This window comes from Stegodyphus dumicola, chromosome X1 (assembly GCF_044657685.1).
Source record: "Stegodyphus dumicola isolate Sdum_Otavi_A_Nest chromosome X1, ASM4465768v1".
NCBI lineage: Eukaryota > Metazoa > Arthropoda > Arachnida > Araneae > Eresidae > Stegodyphus > Stegodyphus dumicola.
Window position 1 is genome coordinate 149,484,113 of NC_140780.1, and position 13,916 is coordinate 149,498,028.

General features: G+C 34.6%; 1 protein-coding gene across 1 annotated transcript in view; it reads right to left on the minus strand.

The window, feature by feature from the left end:
* LOC118192884 (uncharacterized) overlaps nucleotides 1–13,916 on the minus strand; it is a 121,729-nt gene that overhangs the window by 21,903 nt on the left and 85,910 nt on the right. The window contains exon 2 of the mRNA XM_085807074.1: nucleotides 10,045–10,281. Within this exon, the coding sequence (XP_085663200.1) occupies nucleotides 10,045–10,281 (237 nt within the window). The remainder of the gene's footprint in view (nucleotides 1–10,044; nucleotides 10,282–13,916) is intronic.

Genomic DNA, 13,916 nt, shown 5'->3' on the forward strand with positions numbered 1-13,916 from the left:
TACAGTTAAAGTTATTCACAGAAATATAAAAAAGTATTATACGAAATGCCCAGTTAATTTGGTGAGGATAAGTAATATTTTTTTCTGATAAAATTATACAGGATTATCCTTCACGTTTACGAGCTTCCAACAGAATTTATTGGGAAAACTGAAGAACAAATGATGTCATAGCAAAGGAATAGTTTCAGTTGCGTAACAATTCTAAGCATAACATATTTCTTCCCTGCCATTGATATAAATCATTTACGTTCTTTTTTACTTAGACATTCCGTTAAACACTTACACAATAGGTACAAATCTTCTTTCAGTATAATTTTCATTTTGTAAACTTATTTTTGAATATAGACAGTGGAATAGAAAAAAAAATGACGCAAGGACATTTCTGTCGTTGATAAGTCTAACGTTGAATATCAGTGTGGAACCAATGATCAATGCAGGGGAAAAAAATGAAAACCGGGTCCACAAGTACATAAAACAATAAAAACTGCCGCCTAACTGTGTCAGTGCTTAGTCACTCTAACTATCATACCGAAGAGATCGGGTTCGAATCCCAGAGAAGGCATGCACGTTTGCAAATGTTTAGTGTCTGTGCGGCATGGTTGTACTCTAAATATGTGGCGAGTCGAGTCCTCTCGAGTGGTTGGCGATAGGGGAAGAGGGCTAGAAGACTCTCGGACCCGTCCTCTTCCTCCGGGATGCTCTCTCTCAAAATTCAGGGTGGAGCTGAGCTAAGGTCTGTATTGCGCCAAAGGATCTTGCCATACGACAGGCACGTTTGACTCTTGGCCACGAAAAATGCTGTGGGCTTGTGCTGACTATTGTCAGACAAGTGAGACAGGTAAAAACAACGCAATAAAAACTGTACATCAATTTTCAGCAAGACTCGCAATGCAGAAAAAAATACCATTTTTTTTTTTCATATACTAAGACCTCTATTCATAATTCCTTTAAAGAATTTTGCACTTCCAAAGACATCAGAGAACTAAAAGGATATTTTACGAAACAACGGAGATAAATATTAAGTGCAGAGTAAATCAAAAAATGAGAAATGAATTTTATAAAATTTGAAGGAAAAAAAGGGGTAAGACTGTAGAGTTATTAGGTTAATTGGAAGCAGAAAAGATGAAAAATATGCAACCGCCTTCGCCGGGAATCGAACCACAGACCTCTGGAATACCGGCCCAGCGTGCTACCGTTACACCACGAAGGCACGCTAGGGAAGTGGGAGAAATACCTTATAAGACATACAGTGAATGAGAAAAAGCCCTCAGAGGCCTGATAAAACAAAACATTTAAAGCTGTTCTTAGCAAAGTCCACCACTTTCCGGAGACATTTTCCCAGCCTTGCATGCTATCTGAAAGTATTTGCAGACAATTTTATGATTTCATTTCTAATAACGGTTTCTTAGCGTTTATGGGTTGGAACGGCAAACTAATATCTTAAGAGTATCCCCCAAAAAAGAAAGCTTTGGGATTCAGGTCAGGGAAATTCGGTGACAAATTCATTCTTCCACTAGCAAACCTTGATCAGTTAAAGTTGATAACTTGATTCAGAAAATACTTTAAGACAAAAAAAAAAAAAAAAAAAAAAAAAAAAAAAAAAAAAAACTGAAAACGTAATCGATTTTCTCAGGTCTTGCTTTACCTTCCATGACTCAGAAACAGGTGATCCCGTCTAGTCTAATAACAATAGGAAAGAATTGTTCATGAATTATTTTGTTAAATTTCCGAGTCAACATTTTTTTTGAAAAGGAAACTACCAATAATCTTTTGAGCAGAAAGAATTACCAATGTATTTCTCCCACCTCAAATTACGGATTATTTTGACGTCTCTTTCGGGAGCTTTACATGTCTTGAAAGCCTGAAGTGTTACATGTTTATGAACCCGACAACATGAAGAACTGGCAAAACATAACTAACATGATTAAATTTACCTAAAAGAAGTAAATTTTATCATTATTAAGTTAAATTCTAATCTTCTCTTCTTGTGGGTGCAGCTTAAAAGCAGGAGAATTTGAATTTTGTAGGGATCTATTAGACGGATTTGGCGGAAGATCTACTGGACGTCATTTCAGAAGCATCCACCAACTGAGCCAATTTTCAGATATCCCCATTGATTGTTCCTTACTTGGCCAAATAACCTTCATCCAGCGCTAAAAGGCAATCACTTCCTGCACCATCATGAACACCTGAGGTGTTCAAACTTGAGAGTCAAATGCTCATACGATGCTCATCAGAAGTATATGCTCACACGCAAAAATTGTTTTTTTAAAATTATCTAGTTTTCTAGCAGAGTTTTGAGCTTCCTTCCAGATAAGTAATACTTTTAAACCAAAAATATTCGCTTTCGTGTTTCAAAATCTGCAAGATACCACAATTATGTTTCAATTTAAAATTAATGATTAAAGACTAAAGCCATTTGATTTCCTAATAGAATTCTGCTTCTCCTACTTAAACTCTCCAAAATCGTACACTAAACTAAAAAACAATGCCAATCAAATATTCACTAGAGTTGCATACTTTCTCTTTTAAAAGTAAAACAAACTCAGAAGCTGCTATTGTTTACTTACCAACTGTAGTTTATTTGATTATACCTAATCACCACTTTCTTTATCACTTCAAAAGACACAGCAAACATTGCACCCTGGAAATAGGTTTTTAACGATGCGTGTTATATGAGGCAGTTTGTTAGTGTCCTCTATTGTAAATCCTTCCCCACATATTTAGATGATCAAACTGCTTGCAGGTAAAATATAAATAAATTAACCCAACATTGCTGAATATTTAAAAATGTGCTTTCTCAGTAACAGTGGATTTGCGCTTCTACGATTTTGTGATTCACCATGAAGTGAGTGCTTTAAAGATCATATACAAATTATACGCTTGCTGTTCATGAAAGACTTTCAAAATTATTACTTCATTTTTGGAGTTAACATCTTTATAAAATACATTTAAAAGCAGGCCCTCAATTTTCTTGTTTTTTAAGTTATTTGACCACAGCAACTTCTTGTTTAGAAAACATAACAGGAAGCATAAATGTATTTTGTAGATTTGCCTTGATCAAATGCTTAAAAAGGCCGGTTGGTAAGTTTGTTCTTAAATAAACAAATGAATTTTAAAATAAAATACAAATCAATCGAAGAAGCATCATAAAATAATCGTGGAGTTAAAATAAATCACAAACAAAGCGAAGTACAGTGAATAAATCAATCACGTTAAATTGACCAACTAATGGAAGACTCGGATGTCAGTTTTGTATATATCATCGTTGTAAAAGATGACTTACGCTCTCCGATTTATCAGCAATACTTATATGCCGGTAAAAGTTTTCATACTGCTAAAATATGATTCTTATCAAAAATGCACAATATTACTACGTTCTTAATTACTTTTCCTAAAAAAGTTGCTCTTTTCTGATTGTAATCTGCTAAATTTAAAATACTTGCCATCACTTAGCAAACTTGTCCATAGGCATCGCTATTTTCCTTAATTGCGCTTCAGGACAGAGGAAGCAGGAAATGTGATAAATACACGATGCTCTCGAGGGGATTCAAACTCCAGACCTTCCGATCGCTAGCCGGACGTGCTTTCCAATTACACCAGAAGGTCCGCGGTAAAGAAAGAGAAAAATTATCTTACAAGTATAAATATCGTTTACACTCATATTTGACGCTTAGGATAAGTAATCACACACCAGTTTTTACTTGCTTGCATTTATAAAAATATATTCATAAATAATTTAAAGAAGAAAAATTCAGGTATTTTTCATTATATATTTTATTTTTAAGCAACTGAAACGCACATGTGTTTATTTGTTTTTGAGGAAAATTAATTAGATACTTTTTCAACAATTTTAAAAATACCGAAAATAAAATGATGTATAAAAATATTTAGCTGACGTATCAGAAATATCATTAAAATATATGTAACTTGATATTTTGAAAAATAACAATGAATTAGCTCCATATCTAAGCACAGTGACGCTAGGCCGCGTCATCTCTAGGTTTGACATCTTAAACCACATGCTTGGTTTTATGATTGTTTGTCATAGAGAAAATTTATTAATGACCTTCATGATCATACTTCCCTTTACATTTAGACATTTGTATTAGGGCTATAAATTTTGGTTTGTGACATCATTTGATTCGCCATTTTCATAACTTCTTAAAAGACAGTAATGAGCAAGGGTATGAACTATTATGTATGGTAAATTCTATTCGGTTTAAAAGGCACAACTGACATTTAGGTCACATATTGTGATCTAAATGGTGTGTGTGTGTGTGTGTGTAGTAGAAATATGTCCTTGAAATAAATCCCCTTACTTTTAATGTTCATAGTTTTTCCCTACAAATCTTCGCCATTTATGTAATGTAAGGATCGCTTTTAAATAAATTATGATCACAGGAATTAAAATATAAAATAAATATTTGGAGAACATTTTATGAAATAATGTTTTGAACACTTGGCTCTTCATCATGATTAATTTTTACACATGAATTAGAAATATTTTAAGAAATTAGATTGGGTATTTTCGTAAATAACAGAATTATCTGTAACAGAATTCTTCCCTGCACACAAAAAATACTTTTCTGGGTGTGTTTAAAATGAAGGAATTATGCATTTTGATGAGGAAATACGTATAAAACTTATTCAAAACACACTAAACGTGGAGGGTGTCTTAGAAATATGAATTTATAAAGTTTAAAAAAATAATTTCCATACTTTATGGTTGCGAGAAATTCGCACTTGTAAGGTAAACGCTCTTGTAAGTTAAAAAAAAATAATTTCCATACTTTATAGTTAAAAGAAATTCGTATGAGTTTTCTATATCTAATGGCCGTGTAGACAGTAAAAGAACAAGGGAAGACAAAAGGATTAAATGTATACGGAACTTCTGCACGTTTGTAGCTCTGTTTGTTAACAGCAATTTCTCTAGTAACGAAAGGCATATTTTTATTTAAATAAATAAAAAAAATAATCATTGCATTGGCAAAAACATGGCACTAGAGCTTTTAACTCAATAAAACATCAAAAAGGCTAAAAGAACATATTTTTACGCTGGATTTTCCCACCGCAAAAATAATATCCTCTTTAATAAAGATGAAAACCTGTTTGGTGTTTGCAGTGTGTGTGTGTAATTGCTTCAGCAAGCTTTCGATAATTGTTCTGGTTAAAGAGGAAGAAATTGCTTGGATAAAGACGCATAAGCTTAACCTAAAAGCACCATTTGAGAAACTTTTAATTGTCCAATTAATTTCCAGAGGCAATGCTCTGCTATAAACAGCTCAGCAGGAAGTAAATGTTATGGGAAAGTTATCAGAGAATCTTATTTTTATAAGATACATTGCGTAACATATTGCAGTGTATGACTTACGGCTAAAATCTTTGGTTCAGACCACGTTCTTTCTGTAGAAACTACCTCCATATTTCTTTAAAAAATATAGTAGAAACATAGTGTGAGTGTGCCTAAAAATACTTTCAGAAATAAAAGAATTCTCAAAGATTCTGTTCTTAGAACTAAAAAGCGAAAGATTGAAATAAGCAAAGCTAGAAAACGAAATATAATAGAAAGAAGGAGGAATCAAAGATTTGGGAAAAAATTGACTAACGATGGGCAAAATATTCACAATAAAGCAAAAGAAAATAAAAGCAAAAGTACATTAAAATACCCTACACAGTCTGAGGAATGTAAAAAGCTTCTAAAATATTAATAATATAAATTTACTTCAAGGTAAATACATAAAAGATACCGGAAATAAAATTTATGTTATAAAGTATAACATTTCCAGTCTAAGTAATTAAGAAATGTAAGTTTGTAATATCCTAGCAAAGACAGAGTACCTTTAAAGTTAAAACGCTGAAGAACTATGTAACGAATGAGCTCTTGTTGCGTAAGTAACAAGTCCAAAGATGGGTTAAAGTACCCTTTCCCCCCCTTGCACATATACGAAGCCTCCACTTGGGCTTTAACTCAAAATATAAACTAATCCTAAATAAATTTAATCAGCCAAAGATACACAGAATCAAACTCGTAGAGTTGGTCTTTAATTAAGAATTACGGGCGTATACTAGCAGGTACGTATTAAGTACGGCCGTAGAATAACAAGCCTTAAATGCTCGTTTCTACCTTATTCGCATAAAAGATAATACTGAAAACTACTTCTGGCAGGGAAACGTAGGTAGAAAATTAGAAGGTAAAGGAAAGACTTGTTCCAAAATAAAAATAATTTGTTGCGTGCGTACGGGTTCGTTATGAAATGAATGCACAAGTCCGATGAAAAATAAACAAAAATTTATTATTATCACAACAGAAATGCTTAAATTTTCTCAAATTATCATGCAGTATCACAATATCTCACAGTAGTTATCTTTTAACTACTCAAATGTACAATAGAACGTAATTCAAAACAGCTAAAGAACGCTAATCCGCGAATTCGCTATAATCAACAACGACAGTTTTCTAAACAACAACAAACTAAGCAACTACTCCAAACTGAGATGTTTTCCTCCTTTTATAATATTTTAAAATCACGCGCTAGAATTTTCCAGTACTTTCTCGAAATCAAAAAGAGATATTTATTTATTTAATGCACGCGCTCTTGTATTTTCAATTTTCCGGCTTAGCTTTCTTTTAATATTCGTCACGCGCTGCACAGCGCGAGAAATAAAACCATTTAATTTATAATTGAACTAACATTAGCTTTTTAAATACCAAATTCGTAACACTGCCCCCTTCCCAAGGACTGCACGTCCCGGGCAGTACAATCCCTGGACAGGAAGCCAAACTTACAACTGTGGCGTAAATGCATTAATAAGCATTACATTACAATAATAAACAACATGAACAATAAATGCAATAAATAAAACAAATCAAATGCTATCAAATACAAGTCAAATACAAATCAAATACTAAATGCAAATCAGATACTAAATACAAATCAAATCAAATACACATTTAAAAATAAAAAGGACCATGGTCTGATACTATTTACATTATGTACTATGGCCATAGTAATGAGCTAACATGTCGTAATGAACGACTTTAGGTTTAGAGTTCGAACACTTACGGATCATGACGTCATTCAGTCTCTTCAGGACTGTATATGGACCATCCGAAGGTGACTGTAATTTAGAACTGAGTTCTCTTCGTTGAATCGGGTTCCTCAACCACACCTTGTCTCCTTCTTTGAATTTATGTCCAGTAGCTCTCGTGTCGTATGTGGTCTTCACCTTCTCCGTCGCAAAGTTCACTCGCTTTCGTGCGGAACGGTGCATCACTTCAAAACGGGCCTGGGCATCTTGGATGTGTTCCTCAGGCGATGAAGGAGCATCCGTGCGGCGATCAAACAGGCGGTCACAAGGCAGACGAAGGTCTCGACCGAAGAGCATCTGAGATGGAGAATAGCTGGTAGTCTTGCGTTTCTTTTTGGCCCTAGCACGATTTCGGCAGCTTCCTGAGCTGGGTCTTTCGGACAAGGCGTCGGCATTTCCAGATGAGGATCCCTTTTGAGGATGGATAGTCATGCAATCAGATGCTGAAAGCAGTTTGTTGTTTTTCAAGTCTAAGGAAAAATTGTATTTCCTTAAAAAGTCCAATCCGAGTATGCATGGATCTGTGATATCCGCCACATAAGCCGTGTGATGGTAGGCGGCATTTCCAAACGTGATGCTTACGTTTAACTTCCCAGTTATGTCGATCTTATCACCAGACGCAGTCTGAAGGGTAACACAGGATGGCGTCCAAATAAGTTTATCTTTAACCTGTTCAGCTAAATCATTCCTAATGATGGTAACATTAGCTCCTGTGTCAATGATCATATTGCAAGGAACTCCATCGATATTCCCATTAATGGACATTCCGTTACTGTTGCCACTCACTGTATAAATTTTAAGCGCTTTAAAACAAGGTTTTTCACTATCTGGCAACCTCCGTTCCACGATATGGTCACTAATTTGTTTACTGCGTTGTTGCTGATAAATGATCTTATTTTCCGTACCTCGGGGTGTTCTGCAGTTTCTTCGTATGTGGCCTTCAACTCCGCAGTTCCAGCACTTTAGAATTAGTTTCTTTTCACTTCTGTTCCGTCTCAAGCCACTGACTTGTCTGGTAAAATCATCTGCTTTATATTCCGTACCCTGGGGTGTTCTGCAATTCCGTCTTAGGTGACCTTCACTACCACATCTCCAACACCTTAGAGCCACTTTCTTCTCGCTCCTACTCCGTATCAAAGAGTCGACTTGTCTGGTTAAATCATCTAAACGAGCCATCAGTTGATCCACTGGCTCATGGACTCGCACAGCTCTAACTGGGTAGCGATCTCTACTAGTTGCTTGCTGGGCTGCCTCGAACTTCATGGCGTACAACAGAGCGCTTTTCAGATCTTTCACATCCGCCATTCGCAGTGCTTTCTGTATTTCAGGGTCCCGGATGCCATCGATGAAATATTGCAGGGACAGTATTTCCCTTGTTTCTGTCGGGCACTCCGAAAAGGCGTGATGTGACAGCCTTTCAACATCCGTGGCGAGTTCCTGGAGTGATTCAGCAGGCTTCTGTTGACGGGATTTTAATTGAAGCCTGCTGTAGTCTTTTAAACATTTCTCGCCGAAGCGCAGCTCCAAAGCGCCGGATAGAGCTTCGAAATCTAGCCTTTGATTTTCGGGAAGCGTCTTAACCTGCAGGATAACCGCTGCGTCTGCTCTCAGAGAAGCGGCGAGATGACAGGCCTTAGCTTGGGAATCCCATCCATTCGCATCCGCAACGATAGAAAATTGTGTCCTATACACCTGCCAGGAGGTCTTCCCATCATATGTAGATAGTTTCAGAACGGAACGAGCAGGCATCGATAAAAATTTGAAACCTTCAGACTTGTTTCCTACCGTCGCTATGCACTTCTTTAGGCTGTCAACTTCTTTGGCGACGGCAGCAGAAACCCTATCATCAATTTGTTGTTCGACGGCAGAAACTCTCTCTTCTATATGTTCTTTTACAGAAGAAATTCTTTCTTCTACTTGTTCTTTTACCGAAGAAACTCTTTCTTCTATTTGTCCAACTTTAGTTTCAACCGCGTCTATTCTGCCTTCCATAGCCTCAAATTTATTTTCTATTACGCAGGTAATTTCTCTTTTCATTTCGTCCTGACCTGCTTTCATCTCATTTTTAAGAGATTTCATCTCTTCCTTAACGGATTCCTGGCCAATTTCATTTCTTCCTTAAATGCAGCAAAGGCTGATATCAGCTGTCTTAACTGCTCTTCCATCGCTCTTGTGATTGGCATTCAAATCCCACTCCTGACACCAAAAATTGTTGCGTGCGTACGGGTTCGTTATGAAATGAATGCACAAGTCCGATGAAAAATAAACAAAAATTTATTATTATCACAACAGAAATGCTTAAATTTTCTCAAATTATCATGCAGTATCACAATATCTCACAGTAGTTATCTTTTAACTACTCAAATGTACAATAGAACGTAATTCAAAACAGCTAAAGAACGCTAATCCGCGAATTCGCTATAATCAACAACGGCAGTTTTCTAAACAACAACAAACTAAGCAACTACTCCAAACTGAGATGTTTTCCTCCTTTTATAATATTTTAAAATCACGCGCTAGAATTTTCCAGTACTTTCTCGAAATCAAAAAGAGATATTTATTTATTTAATGCACGCGCTCTTGTATTTTCAATTTTCCGGCTTAGCTTTCTTTTAATATTCGTCACGCGCTGCACTGCGCGAGAAATAAAACCATTTAATTTATAATTGAACTAACATTAGCTTTTTAAATACCAAATTCGTAACAAATTATTAGAAAAATAAAGTAAAACCCTAACAAGGTCAGAAAGCAAGATTAGCCAAATATTTTAGTAAAATCTTACCGCTAGGAAAACTAACTAAGTTCCTTTAAAGAATGACATAGAAGCAATAACTTTAAGATCAGTCAGTAGCATTAACATTACATTTGATTTCTGAACATGAAAATACGGGCAAAATGGCATTTTACATATATCTGTATGTTTTAAAATAAATGCAAATATGCAGCACTTACTCCTAAATGTCTGCCTTCAACGAATACTTGAGGCACGATGACTCTGTTTGTACCTAACCTTTCTCTGATTTCTTGTTGAAAACCCCTGTTCATAAAGACGTCTCTCTCTTCAAATTTTACCATCAAAGTTTCTAAAATTTTTCTAACTTTACGACATCTTTCAAAAGTTGTTCGAACAATGCCCATGGAAGTTGTGTAGAAGACTATTCGACCACCTTCCTCTTGGTCATAATTTCTCTGGAATAGAAAGAAAAAAATTGTCAAAAATTTTACAAAAATATCATACAGATCTGTTCTTAGAAATGTAGTAGCTAAAATACATAGGTTATCAGAAAATATAGGAATGTGGCTTATAAATATTTATTTATAAATATATAATAATATTTATTTATTTATAAATATGCAATAATATTTATTTATAAATATTTCAAGCAAACTCAGGGATTAGCCATGGAAAGCCCCCTCAGTGCCATCCTGGCTGATATCTACATGCATTATTATGAATCAAAATTGTTTGAAACTTTAAACCTCCCGGTATGGTTCCGCTACGTAGACGATACTTTTACCCTGTTTGAAGGTAATAAAGATGATTTAAATAACGTTCTTTCAACAATGAATTCCATTGATCCTGTTATTCAGTTCACTTTTGAACTTGAGACTTGCAATTCTCTTCCGTTTCTCGACATTCTGGTCACATGTAACACATCCAACTTCGGTACTACGGTTTACGGTAAACCTTCATCGGTTTGCCTTCTACCACACTTCAAATCATGTCATCCAACTAAACAAAAGCTAGCTTCATTTTACTCCTATTTTTCCGGGCTCTTCAAGTTTGCTCCTCCAAATTATCCCTTGATGAAGAACTAAATTATTTAAGAGTAAGAGCTACTGACAGGTGCTTTTCACCCAACATTATTAATCAAGCAGTTAAAAAATTCTCATCTCAACACACCAAAAGGCACACTCTTGTTTAAGGAGATTATAAAAATTCTGTTGTCATTCCTTTCTTTCCAGCAATTAGCTATAAAATTGCACGCATTTTGCAGAAATTTAACTTCCAAGTCGTTTATTCTCTCATCAATAAAATTCCGAGTTCATACTCAAGGACCCCATTCCGGATATGAATTCCTGGGCTATTTACATGATTCCTTGCCAGTGTGGTTTAATTTACATTGGCCAAACTAAAAGAGCCTTAAAATTTCGCGTTAAGAACATGAGGCATATGTTAGAAAAAAGGAAACACAGAAGTCTTCTATTGCCCAACATTGTTGGTCCGAAAATAACAATTTCAATATTTCTGCTGCCAAAATTATTCAAAAAACATCTTCCATTGGTGAACTGCATTTTCTAGAGACATTTCACATTCAAAAAAATCTTTCTGTGCTAGTAGGTAACGACCCTAATTCCAACCCATCTTTGCCTTCAGCTTTTAAAGAAATTATGTTTTATTTTTGGTTTCATCAACAGATGGCGCTAGTAGCTTATCTCCTGTCCAAGCTTTCTTGTCTTATCTTATCTCGTTCATTTGCGCTTTTGCAGCTGAGAATGGTGGTTCGGTAAAACCATCGAAACTACACTTGTGAAAATTTGAAAATATAACGCTGATTTTTGTTGTTTGACTTCTAAATTAACGTTTTTTATGTTTAGACTAATTGTGGTCTTTTCTTTGAAGTCAGCGTAACAGAATAGCATAAATATAGAAACATTTAAATTTTTCTTTTCTACTTTAAAACATTTTACACATCGTATGCAAACACAAGAGGCAATATATGCAAACTTATAGTTTATCATTATTATTATTTCAGTTAAAGCAGTATTTAAAGAGTGCAGCTGTTCGAATTGGATTTTAGATCAATACTAATTTTACATCCAATCTTCTCTCAAATGGATTTGTCAGGATTCGAATCTTGGTTCTACCTATTTCAGTTTTAGCATTTTAACAAATGCACCAAAATAAAAATCACACAGTTTATCCCCGCTTATTATTGATATATTGTTTTTGAAAGGTGTCACAAAAGATTTTTAAGCACTTTTTATACTATGATACTGCTTCCATATTTCCTCGCTTTTATTATATTTTTACAACTATGAATTTATTTACAGTGCTCTAAATGCGAGAATTATTATATTCATGTATAATTATTATTTTATTTATAGCTATCTAAATACATTTGTTATGATAAAATTTGCATCAATATATAAGCAAAGAGAATTTTTCTCAGCGTCGGAGAATTCAAATTTTAAAAGTCCCAGCTAGAGATCCAAATAAATTAGCCTAAGCTAGCTTCTACTGCGTGGTTAAAAAAACATTTAAATAGTTTATATTTCAAAGATTTTAGCAGCACACAGTAATGCACTAAGCAGAAAACTGCAGAGAAGCACACGATTTTTTAAAAAATGTATTCGCATTATGCATATTTTTAACTGCAGTTATGTCTACCAGATGGTAATTTACTCACGTGAGCGCACGAACACATACACGTAAGAAAGGAAGAAAGAAAGAAAGAAAGGAAAAAAAAAAAAAAGAAACAGCTCAAAACCTTAATCAGGAAGCATCGTTCTTGGGCATTTGAAGCATAATGAAGATTAACTAAAGTGTACAGTAAAAGCAGCGTTTTGTTTACATATGCATGACATATGTCGATGAGCAGACTCTTTTAAATCAGTGAATGATATCTATGCACTTCAGGTAGCCCCGAAATAAAAAAGAAAAGAAAAAAGAAAAGAAAAGAAAAAAAAAATCAGTGTTTCAGGTCTAGAGATCTGGATGATCATTCGTGTTAAAAGTGCTTTGTATCACTCGATGCTTTCCAGAAGAAACTTCTGATCAAAATCTTAAGTCCAGTACGAATTACTTAAACCTGTACTAGCAAATGAGCTAATAATAACAGTCAAGACGTTTACAGACCTTATGCAATCGCAAAAAATATATTCCTGATGTGTCATCGGGCGTTGCAGGGTGTAATGATATTTTCTTTCGCCAACGCATGAATTACGACATATATTGCTTATCGGTGTATATAAGAGAGTATATTTTTACCAGTGTCCTCATTTCTAATATATTTTCGTTAATACTTAGACTATGAGTCTGAAAACTAAAGTTAGAATAACAGAATACAGGGTTTTCTGCGTTACTCAGCTTAAAACGTAATTTATCTATTTAACTATCAAAACAATTATTAAACATAAGTTAATTAACTAACTTAAACGGAGTTATATACTTTATACGTGAAAATACCCCCAAATATAGTAAAAACGATTGTAGTGAATAAGGCTAGTGCAACGAAAACAGCAAAACTGAGAATTTTAGGAGCGCTATAGTATATATAATAATAAAATACCATCAAAATAAGTTAACAACTAGAATAGTGATTTAGGAATGGGGGGGGGAACATACAAATAATTGTAATTATAGCCGATGATTATCGATGACGTTGGCGTAATTGTGTAGTGGAAGAAAAGACTTGCAGATGCTGAAAAGAAAGCTGAGCGGCAAAGCAACACGTGCAAGCAGCAGAGAGCGGAGTGAAAAAAAAAAAAAAAAAGGTTTACGCAATAGGTAGAAGTGGTATTTATAGACAAAAATTTCTTCTGATTGGCTGAGAGTTTACCACTTTGCAGCATGATTACATAAACACGAAACGGATTAATTTTTAGATGACGCACTTTAGATTTATATATCAGCATTTTTAAAAACAGAGGAGGTCGTAACCAAATTAAAGTTAGTAATTTTGAGTTTCATATATATAAGTAAGATAAAAATATATAACTCTGAATTATACTTTAAATTAGCTATAGCCCCTTAATTCCTCCTTTTGGCTTGGGCACCTTCCCTCTCTATTCTAAAAGTTAAATAACTTTTTCGAAACTGC